General features: G+C 38.2%; 1 protein-coding gene across 1 annotated transcript; it reads right to left on the bottom strand.

Moving 5' to 3' along the window:
• Positions 1 to 4,690: 4,690 nt before the first annotated feature.
• LOC140158809 (elongation factor 2-like) lies at positions 4,691 to 20,881 on the bottom strand. Its single transcript, XM_072182033.1, is given in 17 exon segments — positions 4,691 to 6,102; positions 7,435 to 7,567; positions 8,306 to 8,488; positions 8,933 to 9,067; positions 9,069 to 9,143; positions 10,115 to 10,258; positions 11,408 to 11,635; positions 11,912 to 12,050; positions 12,279 to 12,474; positions 14,242 to 14,445; positions 14,448 to 14,493; positions 15,847 to 15,890; positions 15,893 to 16,079; positions 16,313 to 16,521; positions 17,424 to 17,605; positions 18,681 to 18,895; positions 20,733 to 20,881. Coding segments are annotated over 17 exon segments (2,517 nt in total). The 5' UTR covers positions 20,736 to 20,881; the 3' UTR covers positions 4,691 to 5,908.

Raw genomic sequence — 20,881 nt, 5'->3', positions numbered from 1 at the left:
CCAAACATGGACGCAACCGCATTCACATTTTGAAAAGCATATTTTGTAATAATATTGGTATCTGTAAGATTGAACAATGGCAAGGTTTGAGTAGTTACACAATTCTGCCTGGTATTTGTGGACAGGTATATTTGAAATTTGTATGTTGTGGTCAGCTTCAGGAATCTTTTGTTCTAACTGGTCGCATTGTTTGTGTGTGTAATTTCTTAATGGAATACAACTCATTTTAGTAACAAACTGACAAAATTATTTTGTACAGTGGAAACTCATTAACACGAACTTGTGCAGAATTCAAATTTTACTTCTTGTTATCAGGAGTTTGTGTTATCCAGTTCTAATAACATGTGAAATGTATGCTTGGGAATGTAAAACATACTTGTTATCAGGAACTTCATGTTAAGAGGGTTCGTGTTAACGAGTTGCCACTGTATAATCATTTGTTTTGACAAAGGAAGAAAAAAACTTACAGTACCTGTATCACCTTGCTCAAAATGTTTCAAGGTGGTATTCATTTAATTCTGGATTTTTTTAAAGCTCATGTTACTTGTAATTGCTATGTATTTAAAATGATATTCAAAGTATCTTTATTGGCTTTCTTTCTTGTAAGAAAGAGACAACTTCAATAAAACAATCTTGATGGGCTTAATTTAAAGTAATGTGTTTGTGTGGTTATTTGTGTTCAAAGGAATAGACACTGATGTACAATTGTACATGTATGATATACACAAAAGGAGGGTACTTCAAACATGGGGTGGTCTAATGGTATACTGGTAGTTCCTAAAATGGGAGATCAGCTGCTTTCCTCGGACTTACAAATTGGGGTATCAAAATCATGAGGTCAATAATAGGTATCAAATTCAGCCAGTGAGTCTTGGATAGGGCTTCCACAATTGCTATAATGAATGGTGTCTCTCAAGTAAATGGAAATTGGAGGAAATTTTATCATGATAACTTTTTTTTCTTTTTCTCTCAGAAAAAATGTTTGTATGATGGTATCCTTGCAATATTATATTGTTCTGTGGTCTTACATATGCAACACTGCAAGGTGATGTAGGGGTACTTGTTTCTGGTATTGTATGGGTCCCAGCAATTCAAACAACTTGACCCAATCCCTGCAGCGCCATAATATTGTGTCAATACCGCTAGTCTTAAGGCATTTTGTGATCCATAGCCTCATCCCCCACTTTCCTTAAAAAAATTCCAAGATTTTTAAACTAACGGAAACCTGTGGATATCGACTCAAACAGGAAAAGGATAAGCTATAATCACAAAATACTCCTTATTATAGGCCCTCGATACAAAATCTACCATTGTGCACTGTAGGCATGATCATTATAGACTAATCCAAATTCACACATTCCTATACCTTAATGGCTGCCAAAGTTGGGTCCCCGTCGGCTTAATCTCACATAAAATGTGAAATAATGCGGCCTTGGAGGGTATTTTAAACTGCATTCTATCACTGTGTTACACGTGAGACAAAAGAATGATGACAGTTTACAACACAAAAGAATCTTTAACATCGATTTTTAAGCGGCTTTAATCCACCCAATTGCACCAGTGTGGTGCATGCGGGGACCCGTCATGGCCGACCAAATTCTGACCATGACTTGGCTCGTTGGATTCGTCTATAGTGGAAAATGGTAGATTTTGTATCTACAGGTCAATTAGGCAATTCTTGGCCAAGCTTGAACACAGAACGCAAGTGGCTCCTGAACAGGTAAATACACGCAAGAAAGCATGCATGCGTCTTAAATTGCGTAAACGCTTATTATGCTACATGGACGCAACAGGTACGTTCGAGCTTGGCCAAGAATTACTTAATTTACCTGCAGGATCTTTGATATTGCCCAATAAAAGTAAGTGGAACATATAGGCTGCATAATATACATGTTCCAAACACAACCACAGCAGAGCAACCACATTGGATGACCTGCGACGAATCCTGGTTGAAGAATGAAATGCCATCCCACAGGCTAGGCTCGTGAGGAGCGTAAGGTGCCAGGCTGTTGTGGCTGTGTATGGTTTTTCAACCCACTATTTAGGCCGAGACCATAATACCTAGGTATTACGGTCTCAGATTGAGGTTAGTGATTAGCTGTCCATTGATATACAACACGATATGAACGTGTCACAAATAGAGGCTGTCAGCCTTTCGCCATCTTGTGGGTACAAATGATCTGTGTGTTCATGCGTCGGACACTACGCACAGGGCGCAGCTTGCCACGCAGCTGTTATCGCGGATCAACGCGGTGATTTTGCTGTTCACGAATGGAGATCGAACGACCATCACATCGCGTACCCACAAGATGGCGGCATATGACGTCACGCTGACGGCCTCTATAAGCTGTAAGCAGTATTCAAGAATCCTACATATAGGTCAAAATGAGATTGATACAACATTATAGATCAAGGGTCAATGCATGTTCCTATTCATATGGCATTGTCAGGACTGTGCTCTACTGCCCTCTATCGGCGTGACGTCAAATGGTCTACTCGCAAAGGCTTATGGAATTTTACCAAAGAGGTCAACAAGAGATATTCTTTGAGAAGTAAAAGTAGGACATCCCTCAAAACTATTGTTGGATATAGATACATTTTGCCCCTGAAATGTAATGGGTCAAGTGGGCTATCCCACATTCTGTATCTTGATTTTAGCCAAAATATTTCATTTGAGAATTTTTGTAAATCCAAGTCATGCACAGACAGTCTGCTTCTTCTGTGGTCTATATGCAGATTTTATTAAGTAGGCCCCACTGGGTAAAGTGTGCTATCCAACATTTTGGGAACTTTCTTGATTTTGTTTACAAAATTGCAAGTGTTTTTTTTCAAAATTTGGATTTTGTGAGAATGCCGTATTGCCTCGGGAGTTTGAGATAATGCCAAATCTAGAGTTGGTTTTTGTTAAATTCATTACGAGTCAGCCAACAGTGGATTAGTGCTTTAGACTCGGAGGGCAGTATATCCCTCATTTAACAGTGATCGAGTGAATTTCCCCAAATGTCCAGTTTTTGCAGCAATTTTGTGCAAATTGTTGATTTTGGATCCCCCCAAAAAAATTCCTGGTGCTGTGTCTTGAGTTGTTGCTTTTGTATGGAATAAATTTCAGGCAAAACATTGGTCTCATATCCATGTAGCACCAAAATTGTGGTCGTTGGAAATTTATACAGATTTGTTATTTGTGAAGTTTAGGGTTCACTTAAAATGAAAACCAATTTTTTAAATACCATTAATGTGACAGCCAGCGGCGTAGCTGGGATTTTTTCCAAGGGGGGGCAAGCCTGTATGGGGCAGGGGTCCAAATCCACCAAATTTCCCTGCACTTGGGGGGGGGGGAGAGGGCCCAAATAGACTATTTTTGCCAGGCTTATTGATAATAATCGTATGGTATTGCATATCGTATGGATTCTCCATCTCTCTGCCCTCTTCTCCCTCCTTTTTCTTGCACTAGGGGCGGGGCCCAAATAGGTAAATTTTGCCAGGGGGGGCAATTGCCCCCGGCAGCTACGCCACTGGTGCCAGCCACTTTGAAAATACAAAATGGCCACCAAGTAACCAAAATTTTCCCCCTCCCCTGACAAAAAAAATTAAGTAAATCGGCCAGGCGAACCTGTTCTACCAAAATTCACCACTATCAATGGGCCAAAATGGAAACTCAAAGATGCAACCAGGAATTTGTTTTTTTATACCCCTGAAATTTTTATGTTCCCCCCTATGATCAAGAAACCTAGCTTGCATGATTCCGTCATTATGCACTATGTGTAGGGAGAGCCTACATGAAAAGGAAGAATTACGCAACTTAACACAGTATGTTTAATATATAACCGGTTCAATTCCCATTCATGTATGCTGCCAGTTCGAGGCTCTACCCGCACATAGTGCATAATGGCGGAACCATGCAAGTAGTGAATACCTATGTTTTTAGTAAATTAAATGACAATAGGGTTTGAACTCTTCATACAAGACAAAATTTACACATGCACCGACTGATGGACACACTACTAGTGATGACATGAGGTCCTTTCCTTCAGACGTGCTCTAAAAAGCGGGTCTTGGACAGACAGTAGTTATGATGGGTTGTGATTTGTGATGCAAATATAAATTTCCTGATGCCAAGATTCTAATTTGGGATTTAAATGCCCTATTTTCTTGGTTTCGAGTCCAAGCGGAATCCTTATTTTTTTCTATCCATGCCACAAACTAAACTGGGCTCAAAAAGAAACTTCACCAGGTCATATCTTAAAATGCTGTCCATAAAAATGAACCAAACTTGCACACAGGATTACTTCATTACTCTACTCACACTGGTCAGTAACCAAACAGTTGTCCAACTGACTCAGCAGCAAAATGCACAGACATGGAACAGCTTCCTGGATCACATTCACAGCCCAATAATTAGCACCCAACACAAGAAATCTGTGAGCAAGTGTAATACTGTGGAGCAAGACCGGTTTCTTGAAGAAAGTGTTTGAAAAAGCTGAAGCAGCCCCGTTCCACACTTTTCCACTTACTCTTTTTCATTGGCTAAGAAGTAATCCGGTGTGTAATTTTGGTTCATTTTAGGGACAGGATTTTAAGATATGACCTTGTGAAAGTTTCTTTTTGAGACCAGTTTATTATACAAAGTCAATTTCTTTCCCTGGTCTACAGAATAGTTAAAACAATAACAAACAACAGACACACTACTAGATTAAGTTAAATATTTTGGAAGCTTTCTTTTTTATTCCATTATTTCCATATTTTACTATTTTTTTGTTTGCTTTTTTCTTGCATTCTTCCAATATATTCTTCAATATATTTCCTTTCCAACTTCCCTACATGAGTTGGTTAATATTCTTCACTTACAGTTTACATCCTTTCAAATAAAAGGATATTGAATTGATACCAGATTTGCTTTCACAACCACCTGTTTCTCAGCTTCATCCAACTTTGTAACAGTGACCCGCTTTCTACTGTTACAATAATTGATCTCAAGCATTCATACTATGTTTCTGATCTGTACAGCGATGTTACAAGACAACAGAGAAATTTGAACAAGAGGGACACAATTGGGAGTAAATAGAATGAATTCTGTAATTATTCACATTAAATTGGTAGTATCATGAACACAATTATCACCAGTTATCTTCACATGATTTATTTGTTGACGTTGTTAGGGCACGAGATATGCGACTTAAAAAAATGGGCCTAGGCGTAAGTTCCTGGGAGTGCAAACTTATTGATCCGAAATTTTAAATAGCCAAAAAAATGGAGACCACTTTGTTAATTACACTACAACCCTCAACCGTAATAAAAAAATTTTCATAGATGTGTTTAAGTCATAATCATGTACCGTAGTAGAATTGTGACCCCATGTTTGATCAAAATCTTCTGACAAAAAATGATTAATACAATGTATACAGATTTAGGGAACTATATGATTTATGACCTTAACATGCATAGCATCAAGAGCTCCATGATGATTCAATATTTTAATAAGATTACAAGCATAATACGGACATCATGCATAAATAAGGTTTTATGATACATATACCTTGTAAAGCGAAAAGCATGCTACATATTGACTACTCAGGAGGCTCTTTAATGCCACATTTTGTTAACAAAAGCATCAAAATTATCAACAGAAATTACTACTGGGTACTGAATTAAGTAACGGATTCTAGAATATCACAGTCGGTGCTTCAAAAATACATTGACTATTTCTCCATTTCAGAATAAGTTCACTACTGTTGTTTGGCCGACTAAAAGCAAGCAAATGGATGGCCTGCAGGACATAGCCAGAATTGTATTGCATGGTGCTTATGCTTACTCCCCATTTTAAATTATGTTACACTGCTGTTTTTGATATACTGTCCTTATAAATTAAATCAAACAAGAAGCTAGTAAATCCTACATTTGTGTACATGGATTACATTTTATCCAGGTAATTATCCAGTGCTGGGATGCCTTCTTTGAGTCCCTTGCGTTTACGTGTGTCTGTTACTACGATACCTGGCTTGGTTGTGGTACCAAATGGATCTCCAGGAAGGATCTGCCAGTGATCAAATACACATTGTGGGAAGGCCTGTCCACCGGTGTTGGATCGTAGATCAGCAGTGAAACCTGTAATGTCACAACATTTCATAGACTTGTTAATATCCTCATTGTTAAGAACCATTCATAACCTCATTAATAAACGCGATGCGTGCGATCCAATTACATTTAGTTATTTGTGAAAACGCGAACGCAAATCGAGGTCATTAATATCTCACAATTGACCGCAAAATGCGTAAATTGTTCCAATGGCGCATACAATTGACCGGCGTTTGCGTGTTGTTGTCGTCGAACAAACTTCTGGCGCGCGCTGGCTGCAGTATTTGAATTGCGCGCTACCATATTTGCACAGATTGTGATACGCACTTTTGTTATTGGTCGTCCTGTTTTAGCCTGATCGATTTTTGGAAAGGGAAGATGTAAAAATCATCTATTTTTACAAACTTTTGAGCAAAATTTTATGTTATTTTGTAAAGTGAAGAGATCAAAGTGACGGTTATGAATGAGGTTAATAACTTTGCATCGGTAATATGTCGGGCATTGTGAAAATCTAAACATTTTGCTTTGGACCTCGGAATATCCTCGGGCGCACGGGATATTCCTCGGTTCCAAAGTCAAAATGTTTAGATTTTTCACAATGCCCTCCAAATAACCGATGCGCAGTTATTAACCTCTAAATAGTACAGTGCACGCCATACCATGCATTGGTATTTGCCAAGGCATGGCTGCACCATATCGAACATTCATGCATACTTAGTGATGTCAGGGTCAATTTAATTGAAGGGGAGGGTTTTGGTACCACAGAGGGATCATATTGACTATATAGAAGATTTTACTGAAGGTATTTACAACATGCTTTTTTTTAATGTTTATCTGACCGTGCTACCCTGCCAAGTAACATCTCTGTACCCTATTCGGATCTCCAGATAATGGGAAAAAATACAAACCTACTGAATAAATTATGCAAATCAGCATATTTGCACTGCAAATCTAATCAGGTTTTGAACTTTCGGCCCTGCTATCCCCTACCTAGTTATATCACTGTAACCCATACGCATCTTAGCAAGTATTGGGGGAAAAAGAAAAACTTAACCATAATGGAATATACACATAGAAGGAAACCACACCATCACAAGATCCCCTTCATAGCTTAAACCGGGGAGTTTTTGAGTCGGGGAGGGGGGAGGACGGGAGGAAGAGAAAAAAATAATAATCACATTCTGCATTGGATTTTAAAATCTTCAAGACAAACTATTTTTTGTTGGCCTAATTAGGTTAGAATACGGTATGTTCTTACTTCTTGAAAAAATCTCTTTAAAAAGTATTTATCTAACCAATGATCTGGTAGCTCCACAAGAGTTTTCTCCAGTGTATTACAAGTTGGGTGTGGAGAGTACTCACCAAATGATTCGTTGACAGGCAGGTAAGCTTTGACGATGAACATAGGGGTTCCTGGGGTCTGGGCTTCCTCAAAGACATGTCCTCGTCTTCTGTTCAGTACTCCATAGATACCTCCTATTGCAGCCTCTGGGCACTATAAAACAAATTAAAAATAAGATTACTTTTTTTAAATCATTCAAATAATGTATTCACAATGTAAGTAGAGAAATGATGCGTTTCATGTAACCACTTGTCTCACAAGAAATGGCATGACTTGAGATTTGTCTTAAATCCACATGGTTAAACAATATAGTTTTAGATGCGGGTTAGAAATGTGTGCGATTGCCTCGGTAAATTTGTATGTACAATGTACACAACTTAAGTGTGATATGGCAAGATACCCTTTTGCTGTCTCCCTCTCATTTGTCTTCATGACGCATTGGGCACAAGTACCAAAAAGCTCATCTACAAAATCTTCATACATATTCATATTGGTGAATCATGTATTATAGAGAAAGATTGTAGAGCTCTATAGAAGGTTGGTGGAGGTGTAACTGCTTCCACTCTTCATGTTACTTATTTCAGGGTTGCACCCCCCCCCCAATCTTCCAAAAATGAATAATATATTAAAAAATTTTAAATTTATTTAAAAAAGTTAATGGTAAAATATATTGAACAGTGCCGGTCGGTACTCAATCAAAAGCTCAAAGGTTAAGGATCCGTTTCTCTCCACTAATTTAGAAAACATTGCCCAGCACCACTCCCTGATAGAACTATCAAACTTTCCTTTTTTTCGAACATGTTATTAAAGAAATGAGATATCAATAAACAGTAAAAATATGATTTAAGCAGTGTGCATTTTATTTCAAGCTATCAGTTTCAATCCACTTACCTGAATTTCTACAAGATATACAGGCTCTAACAGTCTTGGTTCGGCAGTCAGTACACAAGCATAGAGGCAACGACGAGCTGTGGGGATGATCTGTCCACCACCACGATGGATAGCATCGGCATGCAATGTTACATCATGGATGTTGAACCTGACACCACGCATGTTTTCTTCACACAATACACCCTGCGGATGGAAAATTACAAATGTTGAGTGGACTTTATCTAATTCTGGTAGCTGTTAATTATTTGCATAGCTATTAACAAAAAGAAAATCAAAAATTGTGTCCTTGTGTGCTAAAAACAAAGATGCAAAAATTTGTAGTTGGCAAATAGGTAGATGTGAATGAAATGCAGTAAAATTTTATCCAAAACCAACATAATTCTCTTTTAAGCCTAATCACAGTTGAGTGTGCAGAAGTACCTGCTGTGATGAGCATCATAATGGAGGCTTCTGGCATTTGATGCAAATCAGGACATCAGAACTTCACTGCCAGAATATGCTCCATGAATTTATTCATGCAACAGCAACATTGTTTTCAACACAAGGTGCATGAAAGTCCAGGGACTTTTCAGGTTTAGTCATTTAGTTTTCAATAGGTTTTATTTAACCAAGTCCCGACTCACTCACCTCTTTGGATGCCCATTGCAGACCTGCAACAACGCTGTCCTTAATCTCGTTCAAATATTGTACACCCTTGGTGCAGTCCATCAACAAGTTGGGTCCCATTCCTTCAGGTGCAAAGGCCCAGATCTTACGGGCTTCAAGTTACATCCCAGTCATATTTGTCTGCTAGTATCCTTCCACGTTCCTTAGGATCTTGTCTTGGGGTGATATCTCCCTGAAATCAACAACAGGATGTTAAAACTAATTTTTGAAATCTGGCAAAATCCAGGGGTAATAAAAACTAGAAACGTCGCGGTTTTCGACGTCGAATGGGATGCCTCCACCATGAGGCGATTTAAATGTGTACAAATCCATTTTTAGTAATGACCCTTGGTTGACCCTGGATGACCCCAAAATGACATGCCAAAAATTTGGCTCTAAATGTTGACTGTACCCACCAAGTTTCATGCCCATAAGACAATATTTAGTAATTTGACCTTAGATGACCCTTGAGTGACCCCGAAATGACCTTCCAAAAATTTGGCTCTAAATGTTGACTGTATCCACCAAGTTTCATGCCCATATAACAGTTTTTAGTAATTTGACCTCAAATGACCTTTGACCTCAGTATATGACCTTGAACCTCACCCCAAAAAAAAGTATCCAGAGTTTTTACCATGACCCACCTATCCTGAAAATCTGAAGTCAATCCGCCCATCCATGCCCAAGATACAGCATCCGGACGGACAGAAGCTCGGACATTGCAAAAACAGTATGCCTCGCGGTGGAGGCAAAAATCACAACCCTGCTTCAAAGAAAACCTCATTCATGTCAAAATTAATTTCAACAAATCATCGTTTTGAACTGAATGATGGTTGGAATGGGTAACTGAGAGATCAGAGACAGAAAGGTAAAGGAAAATAAATCAAATCAGTCACAACATTGAATAGAGAACGTTTTGTACATTACATGTATGGGGTGGTGAAAAGTGCAATTTTTTCTTAAAGCATAATTTTTGGAAAATGTGATTATATTTGGCCAAAATTGTGGCACATACTTTTTTGCAAAAGTCATAGTCACACTTTTTTTTGGCCTTGTGACAATACTTTTTATCTTAAATTAAAAAATTTCAAGGGCCAAATTTCCAATTCAAGGACTGTACAAAACATTGAGATAATGGTCCACAATCCAGAAAACCTGACTTACATCGTCAATATCTTCAGATAATCCATCTGGGAATTGCTGAGCCGTCATGAAGAGACGGTTGTGCTTGTTGGGTGATTTTGACAGACACGTCACTGATGATGTACTCTCGATGGTCTCACGGTATGATACAACAGGGTCAGATTTCTGTGGGTTAAACAAAACATGTAATTTATTATGCTAGACGGTCAGCCGGCTGTGTTTTAGCAAAACTGCTATGCAAGTTGCAATTTTGCATAAAAGTTTTCAAATATTGTATAGCAGTTTTTAATTGTTTTAGTAATTATTTTGCTGACATGACCCCTACTTTCTTTCTATCGACCATAAATCCTTATTATTTATGAAATCAATTATTTGACTGTTGTTAATTGTGATAACATAAGAATCTTAGCATGTATTGATATTGACCAATATCATGAATAAATTTAGCATTAACTCTCATTCATTAGTTGTTAGTTGTCTGGTGCCTTACAAGCTGTTAAGACAATGCAGATCTGCATGGAAAACTCATTAGCTTTCTCTTGTATTGACCCCTTGACCTTGTTGACAAAAAAATATCCCCAAACCCAGCAACTAAAAGGTTCATTTAAGTCATTGCACTTTAGAACCCAACTTTATCTGGGTCATGCCAGTCAAAGACTCTTTAGATACAAAGTATTTTAAATGATATAGTATTTTCACAGACCTATAATATTAATATTCATTATTAAAATGATGTAAAAAGAGGAAATAAAGGTGAAAATAATTCAAACTAAGTTTTCTTTCCAGAAATTCCATACCATGCATCTCATTGGGAATTTTCCAGGTGGTCTTGGGTTGATGATTTTGTAATCAAATTAAGCCTATTTTATAGTCAAGTATTTGCATTGTAAACATGCGATGCAGTGTATCAAACTGCGATGCAATATCGGTTATCACGAGCCCTGAACATTATGTGATGCGTTCAAACAAAATCAGTTGGAACTCAGAAATATTAAATTTTCTTATAGGATGGTAAAAAGCATAATTACAAAGCTGCATTTGCAGAAAATCCAGTTGAAATTGAACCAGTTCCAAAGATATGAGCAATTAAGGTTTCCAATACAACAGGAAACACTTCCAATATTTGGCTATATCTCAAAATCAGTATTTCCGAGTTCCAACTGACTTTGCTAGATCGCATCACATATCTCAATTATGCAGAGTAGGTTAGATATGAAATTACTTTTGGGGAAATTATAAATTGTGTGCAGCCTACAAGGAAATTTTTAAGCTGCTTAGAAACAACAGGAAGAGATAAAATTGTGGAAATTGTACCTTCAGTGGGATGCAAGCGTGATCCTCCTCCAAATCTTTGAGGCAAATTTCCAAGTGAAGTTCTCCAGCGCCAGCAATGATGTGTTCACCAGATTCCTCAATCATACATTGTACCATAGGATCTGATTTGGCCAGACGTTTCAGACCTTCCACAAGTTTTGGCAAGTCGGCTGGGTTCTTAGCCTCTACAGCAACGCGGACGACAGGACTGACAGAGAACTTCATCACCTATAGGATAAGAGAATTTGACAGAATCATGTTAAAAAATAGGGGGGAAATGGGTCACATTGAGGTAATTTTATCTGACCCCTTTTCCAAGATCTGCATCTCAACGAATGCAATACTTTGTCAGTTGGGAGGATCAAAAAGTAGCTCATGTTGCATTGCAATGGTTCACAGCTTCTCATGCGAATAAGCTGCAGTCGCATTCACTAGGTGTATGTAGTATGTAGGTAAGAGTACATTACTCGATTTGTTTACATAAACTATTTACTATATACTTACTTTCATGTTGTGAGCCTGATCAAATGTTGTGATGGTACCAGTCTTGACAAGGAACTGATCAACACCTACAAGACCAACAATGTTACCACAAGGTACATCATCAATGGGCTCTGTGTAACGACCCATCATCAGAATAGTCCTGAAAAAAAAAATTGAAACGGAGCACAAGTTAATAATGACTTTTCGATTGGGTTTATATTTTGAAATTTACAATAAAATCACCTTAAAATTCATGGGCAGCCCATACGATTTCATGGTTGAGTGGTGGGAACATGGGCATTTGTCATGCTGTGTTCATTGATTTGAAATTGACCCTATAAATTAGTCACCATGTTTGTTTGTTTATCAAAGACATTTCAAACCTTACCTCTGGATATTCTTGACATACAAGTCTTCCTTCTTTCCTGGTACATAGTTGGGGCCCATGATACGGCATTTCAGACCAGTTGATACTCTGCCAGAAAACACACGGCCAAAAGCATAGAATCTTCCTTTGTCTGATGTCGGTACCATCTTGGAGATGTACATCATCAGAGGTGCATCTGGATCACAGTTCTTGATACCTTTTAGAAAAAACAAAAGTAACTCAATTTAACATGTAAATAGAAACAGACCAAGATACAAGGATATCCAACTCATTGCAAATTGTCAAAATCTTCAGGACTATCAATTTGATGACAAAGGTAGCACTTCACATTTCCTTTTGAACTTTGGTGTAGAAATTTATGTTTATCTCTGTATGGCAGACATGCAAACTCCTTCCATATTCAGAAAACCCAAAATCCATATTTTGCATCCAAAAATCTTTTTTTTCTTCAAATTCATAAATTTTTCCCATCAAAGTTGCTTGTCCCACTGAAATCACATCCACACATTGCACATCTTGTAGTGTGAATTACTCACTGTACTCGTCACAATAAAGCTCCATCTCACATATTTACCCTTGAAACACAGTGGCCTTGCAGGTCCCCCCAAAAAATAATTATGATTTTAGTGATTACACTAAGTTACTTACTAATGGAAAATTTAGCATACTGCTAGACCTGACTTGGGTCGATCCTTCATGTAATTATTTTGTGTAAGCTAAGACTAGAGTGATTGTCAATGCCAAATTTATTCATAGTTTACAATAGTCCCCAATCAAAAGCCAGCTATGTTACCACACAATTGAATATGGTCAAACGATATCATCCAGTTGGTAGTCTATTACTGACGGCAGTTTATCTTTTGAAACATGAACTATTATTGTTTTGGCCAAGATTTCCGAATTCTGTATTTTATGGGTGAAATCTAAAACTATAGCGCATTGGTGACAAGTAAGATATATATAAACGCATCCCAAAAAGAAAGTATCCAGTTTGATTTTGGTCCATAAGTGAAAGATGTGGTCTTAAATCAAGACCTACTAAAAGTATGTTACAGATGAATTTATTCCGCACAGTTTGATACCTCATTTGTCCAAATCGATGCAGAAATAATGACACAGTGATCTTTTAAATGTAGTCACTTCAATTTTTAAAGTTGCAGTAATTCCTATTGATGTTGTTTTCCTGCTTCTCAAGATTCTTCACAAAGGTACACAATAACAGAGACGGTCTAAGGCTGTTTGACTCCATTTCATGTGTTTTATTCAATACAAATTCTCTTTACTCCTTCCTCAATGTTTCCCGTCACTCTTCACAGTCCATATCTGGTATGTCCTCCTGCTGCATCAATGATTGCCAGACATCTGCGGCCCATGCTCTCAGCGAGACTTCTGATGCGCCCTGGCCATGGTCTATCGCTGTCCATATTGAGTAGCAGTGACCAAATCAGTAGGAATTTACTGCAACTTTTGAAATTGAGGTGATTGCATTTAAAAGGTCATTGTGTCATCAATTCTGCATCGATTTGGACAAATGGGGTATCAACCTCTGCGCAATAAATCGATCTGTAACATACTTTTGGTAGGTCTTGATTTAAGACCACATCTTTGACTTATGGACCTAAATCAAACTGGATACTTTCTTTTTGGGATGCGTTTATATATATATTATAGGGGCAAGGACTACAACTACAGCTCTGGAAATTTTATTTCAGCACAGACAACAGTTTATGAAGTTACAGTCAAAAATGAGGGAAAACCAATATTTGATCAATAAACCAATAACTACTTGCCTTGAGTTGCTGAATTTTCAGTGCAATAGTTGTAGTCCTTGCCCCTATAATATACATATCTTACTTGTCACCAATGCGCTATAAAAAAATGCAAAAATAGGCACAAAATTGGCCAGGGGTGTAGTACCCCCTTAATGGTACCACATTTGATGGTGACCTCTCTCCATACTCACCCATGCATGCTGCATCATCTTGAGGTCCTTCATACAACATCTCTGCTCTGTACTTCTGAGCTGTGACAGGAGATGGAAGATGAATGGTGATCATCTGAAGTAGAGCTTCACCAGCTGGGAGCCACTTGCGCATCATAATCTTCATCAAGGGTTTGCCTTCAATATCTTTCTCATCTGCGGAAAGTTTGATATTGAGCTTCTCAACAAAGCCTTGGTTTCATCTTTCTTGAAGTTCATCACAGCATCAAACACCTACAGAAAAATATGCAAATTAGACAACAAAAGAGTCAGTTTCTGACCATAGCCCACCTATCCTGAAAATTTGAAGTCAATCTGCCTATCTATTCATGAAATACAGCCGTAATAAAAACAGTATGCCTCAATCATGGTAGCGCCTAAAAAACCCCAAAATATATCAAGGAATAAGAACTGTGCTAAAATTTAGTAAACCTGTGTGTAGAAAGCTGAGACGAACCTTTCTTTTTCGGCACATTATTTACTTGTTAGTAATTAGAAACAAAGAGGAACTAGAAACGTCGCGGTTTTCGACGCAAGGCGTCAAATGGGATGCCTCCACCATGGGGCGATTGAAATTTAAATGTGTACAAATCAATTTTTAGTAATTTGACCTCCAATGACCCCTGGGTGACTCCAAAATGACATGCCAAATATTTGGCTCTAAATGTTGACTGTACCCACCAAGTTTCATGCCCATATGACCAATTTTATTAATTTGACCTTATATGACCCCTGGGTGACCCCGAAATGACCTTCTAAAAATTGGCTCCAAATGTTGAATGTACCTACCAAGTTTCAGGCCCATACGACCAATTTTATTAATTTGACCTTAGATGACCCCTGGTGACCCTGGATGACCCCAAAATGACGTTCCAAAAAATTGACTCCAAATGTTGACTGTACCCACCAAGTTTCATGCCCATAAGACAATATTTAGTAATTTGACCTTAAATGACCCCTGGGAGACCCCGAAATGACATTCCAAAAATTTGGCTCTAAATGTTGACTGTACCCACCAAGTTTCATGCCCATACAACAGTTTTAGTAATTTGACCTTAAATGACCTTTGACCTCAGCATATGACCTTGAACCCCACCCAAAAAAAGTAGCCAGAGTTTTTGACCATGACCCATCTATCCTGAAAATGTGAAGTCAATCCGCCCGTCCATGCCCGAGATACAGCCTCCGGACGGACGGACGTAGTAATTTGACCTTAAATGACCTTTGACCTCAGTATATGACCTTGAACCCCACCCAAAAAAAAAGTAGCCAGAGTTTTTGACCATGACCCACCTATCCTGAAAATTTGAAGTCAATCCGCCCATCCATGCCCGAGATACAGCCCCGGACGGACGGAAGCTTGGAATCTCGGAAGCTCGGACATTGCAAAAACAGTATGCCTCGCGGTGGAGGCATAAAAAATTGAGCACTTCTTCCCGTTTTACGGCAATTGGGATCTGTCCATTGTGAAATGCCTAAAAGGATGCTGCCTCACTTTTAAAGCAACTACCTACATGTATCTTCTGCAGCTTTTAATATGAAGATGTTTTGGGGTTTTAAGTCTCTCCTCGTTTCATACAACCATACCTTGTAAATTGGATCTAGAACGAACTGGTTGAAGCCACGGACATATCCTTCTTTTGTGCGTTTGACCACTTCTTTTCCTTGGGGCTGAAGAACTGATCACCCCACAGACGCTTCATCAGTTTGGCTGGCTCTATCTTGAACTTGACTGCATATATCTCAGCAAACTGCTTGAGAGTGAAGGCCCAGCCATGAAGACCAGAACCAAAACCAACTGTACCAGTTGTTGGTTCTACCTGTGAAAAGATTACACACAAAAGTAAGCATTAGCATTCAGCAACAATATTTAACCGTGACCAGGAGATGGGGGTCACATATTACTTTAGGTTTTGTAGTTAAGTCTATACACACATATTGTACACAATTAACATCAAAAAACACAATTTTCGGAGCAAATAACATGATCACGCTCAAGTACAACCCTTAACTACTCTAACAATACAGGGATTTTTCCCTTCTTGAAACCTACCATGATGTTACCCATGGGTCCATCCTCGGTAGAGTAGGTGGCAACAATGACGTTGACACTTTCTACAATACGCTGGAATGTCTGGTAGAGATCTTCCATTTCCAGCTGAAGCTCAAGTAGGGCACGGTCCATTTTGTTCATGAAGACGACTGGCTTGATCCTCTCTGCAATGGCTTGACGTAGTACAGTCTCTGTCTGTACACATACACCTGAGTATGAACAACATGTTTTTAACTGTGAATTTTATTTTGTATATGAATCCATTTTATTTCAATTTTACATGTCTCGTGATGTCTGAGCTGCCTCTGATATTAACCAGACATATTGAACATGCATGAGATTTCTTATGCAGCAAGATTTCCCGATGACCCCCACCCAATTTTAAGTTGCTCCTGCCGGAAAATAAAAAGGAGTATGAAGTGAAGTATATAGTCAAACTGGGAGTCAAACTTAGTAAATATTTTTGTCTTTCTGTAAACTAATCCAAATGGATTCGCCACGTTGATGTTTTGCGAGTATCTTTGTGCGAAGTGATTCGCATCAGATTTCCGAGCCTGGAGAAATTCAAGTTTGGTTATGAAGTACAATAGTACATCATGTTGTTTCCTGCAGGTACTGGGCTATAAAACATGCTTTGTTAAGGGGGTACTACACCCCTGTGGTAAATTTGTGACTATTTTTGCATTTTTCTCAAAAAATAATAACACACTGGTAACAAAAGTTATGCATATTATTGGGGCAAGGAATCCAATTACTACACTAAAATTTCAGTGACTCAAGACAAGCGGTTCAGTATATATATGATAGGAAATGAGGTACATCCTAGCGGTACCTTATTTCTTGTCATAAATAATGAACCGCTTGTCTTGAGGCACATTCTCCGATAAAGTGTTCAAAATGCCAAATATGTGTCGCCCATAGTTTCAAGTCGTATTCAGACTTGTTTCGTCAGAAAGAAATAACTTTTATAATTAATATAACTTATACTTAGGAGTTGCTTTTTAATATGTGTGAGGCTAGAGGTTGTAACATGCCTAGAAAGTATAAAACAATAAAGCTGATTATTTTCAAATTTCCAAAATAAACAAATTTCACACAAAATGTCACTTACCACTGACACAATCTACCACAACTAAAGCGCCATCAGTTACACGAAGAGCAGCTGTCACCTCTGATGAGAAATCAACGTGCCCGGGAGAGTCAATCAAGTTGATCAAGAAACCATTGCCTTCATGCTTCTGTTCCACATAGCTCAAATCAGTTTCTGACAATTCGTAATACATGGAGATTGCTCTGTTGGTTGGAAAATGGCACCTATGTGTGACTTGGCAATATATGTCATATCAATCTTATTAAGGGGTACTACACCCCTCGATAAATTTTGTCTATTTTTGCATTTTTCTCAAAAACTAATAACACAGTGGTAGCAAAAGTTACGTATATTATAGGGGCAAGGAATCCAGTTACTACACTGGAATTTCAGTGACCCAAGACAAGTGGTTTGTTATTTATGATAAGAAAAGAGGTACCGCTAGAATGTACCTCATTTTCTATCATATAAACTGAACCGCTTGCCTTTAGTCACTGAAATTTCAGTGTAGTAATCGGATTCCTTGCCCCAATAATATACATAACTTTTGTTATCAGTGTGTTATTATTTTTTGAGAAAAATGCAAAAATAGTCACGAATTTACCACAGGGATGTAGTACCCCCTTAACAATTTCTTAATATCCGTCTATTTAGCCCTAGCAAATATTACACTTAATTAGCACACCCTCCCCTAATATAAGCCCATATAAACGAATGCGGTACATCCTGCACAGAAACAGTTTTGCTTGGTAGATTAATCTTAAGTGAGAAAACCAATAAAAACTGAGATTCATGGCGAGAAATGTAAGATTGCGCTTTTCTCTCCAAGCCTAAGTAATATCTGGGCGACAGCCCTCGAATTAACCCACAGCATAATGCCGTGGGTGCCCATCCCCACTGCCGTAATGCCCTCAAAATATGTCCTTTACCGATGGCAGTCACTTGCCGTGCCCTTTAATGAAGTTGCCATCGGTGCCCCAGCCCTGCCCCTTCATTATAAATCATCTATCAGACTGTTTGTGTGTGTTTTCTTCACTTTTGAAAAATTGCCTTGGTGCCCTTCTCAAATTTTCCACAGTTACCATGATGCCCTCTTGAAAAATTACAAACTGCCATGCTGCCTTGCCTTTTCAGTGAAAATCCAAGGCAATTATCAACATGCCCTAAAAAAGTTGCTGTGCCCTTTGAGATCCTGAATTCTAGGGCTGCGGGGCAGGCGGCGCGCTTATGAGGCTTAAAAATCTATTTCATGAGAGTTACTCTGATTCCACTACTCACGTTGACTTGATAGTAATACATCGATCCTGTTCGTCCTTTCTGGTATCAGTGAAACGAGTTTCTCCAGCTTTAGCTCCAGCAATAATACCAGCTTTGCTGACAAGCGAGTCGGTCAAGGTGGACTTGCCGTGGTCCACATGGGCAATGACCGACATGTTTCGTATATTGTGCTTGTTATCCATGATACCACGGATTTGGTCTATAGTAAAGTTCACCTGCAAGACAAAATATAACATTTCAATAATTTATGTGGACACTCAGCGATTGTGGTAAACAATTTGGCATAAGTCAAGGTCTTGGGTAGGATTTGAAGGTTAGGGTGTGTAAATTCAAAAACCTGGGAGAGTAAATTAAAGATTTGTGTAGTATTACCTATAGGCCATGTGGGCAAGAACTGGGCGTGTATTTACAAATTTTGGTGTGTAAAACTCTCCCTATATGGCTGGCTACATTTAAGCCCTTGGAATAAGTACGAGGCCTTGTCTTTTGAAATTAACAGGTATGAGACTGCACTTTCCTTTAAAAAAATGAAATTGCATGTGAAATTGGGCAAAAAGTACCAAAAACAGCCCGAAATTAAATAAATTTGACTAAAAAAAAAAAACTGAATTCCATTTTAAAACGGAAAATTCTCATGCCTGAACTGATGATGTGCTACAAATCGCAAACCGTAATTGTGAGCTATGGGTGTGCTTCTAGGCGTGCTGTTCTTAGCAAATGTTGTGAGTTGTTATGCGTGTCCATTCTGGTCAGACATGCAGTCAGGATAACTTTCAAATGTCAGATTTAGGTTGATATTATATTTCACTTTTTAATTATCGAGTAATTATTTTTCAAAAATCCCAAGTTTTATAGCACTTGTATAAATTGATGTTCTAATTTGCGGAATTACTTTCTTACTTAGGTGTGAATCACCATATATATTTGCTGTAACTGCTCATGCCCAAAGAGTTTCATGCCCTTTTAAAGGCCCTCCGCTTCACATTCTTAATTCATCCACATGAATGCATCTCTTTGGGCCAATTTCTTTCAGAATTGTTACTGTTTTTATTGTATGGCTCGTCTGATTAGATTCAAATCTCGCAAACTTTCTTATATTTGGTTCAAATTGGTCAAGAATGTGCTCCAAAATCGGTGAAAAGTAGAACTTTTGTTACCGTATTAAAAATACCTCCCAGTTCTATGCAAATGACTCTGCACGCAAAACGCATCATATGCAATGCCGATCTTGCACTACTCATCGACAAAGAAGAATTATGAAAGTTGGGAAAAAAATATACCATTCTCATGTTGTACTAAACACATTTTTTTAAATTTGATAAGTCTTTCTACATTGTATACTTTTTTACTCCCTCTTTTTTTTCTCAATCTGCCAATTTCTTTTTCCCGTATTACTGTAACCAGTATACCCCCCCCCCCCGGACTGCCTTTTGCATGTTTTGAGAGTGAGAGCTATCACTCTCTAACTCTACTGCTCTCCTTAACAAAATCTGAGTGATATTGGATAGTGAGAAACACTTTTCTGCAAAAGCGATCGAGTATAAATTCAGCTAGAAAGAATAACTACACTTTTTACACTGTCACAATAGCAAGAATGACCAAATCATGGGCGTCACATGCATTTTCATGACCTTCTTCTGCCCGTCATGCCCGTGTCATGCCAAAGAATCATGCCCAACTTGAACACATGAAATTGAAAAACTAATCACCGCGGGGAACGCCGGCATTCTTAAAAAAATATTTAAATTATGGGTTACAATGAAAATCTCATTTAAGATTAACTTTAAGATCACCGTTTTCAAAAATGACAATTTAAAATATTGATATTTAATCCAAATTAGTCATAGAGACATTTGTAATTCTGAATCACAAAGATGACGATCGTGTCTACGCTACGCAATAATTTTACACATAAAGCCGGTGACAGATGTTCATTTGTTTTCCAATTTTTCCTCACAAATATAACACGATTTCTCATAAAATTAACATCTACACAAAGCTTAAAGTATATATATCATGGATTTTAAATGATCGATGGTGGATGATACTTACCATCTTGATTATTTGGTTGTTTCCTACACCCGTCAGAAAACAAGATGGTCCTGCACTTGACTCGTTTCGTAAAAGAGATCGGCTTCCGATGAAAGATGTACCACGTGAGCTCGATTACGAAGAAGGCTGACATTCCTCTTGACGTATGA

Source organism: Amphiura filiformis, chromosome 8 (genome assembly GCF_039555335.1).
Source record: "Amphiura filiformis chromosome 8, Afil_fr2py, whole genome shotgun sequence".
NCBI classification, from domain to species: domain Eukaryota; kingdom Metazoa; phylum Echinodermata; class Ophiuroidea; order Amphilepidida; family Amphiuridae; genus Amphiura; species Amphiura filiformis.
The sequence above is the reverse complement of the archived record's forward strand: the minus strand, read 5'-3'. Positions and strand labels throughout refer to the sequence as shown.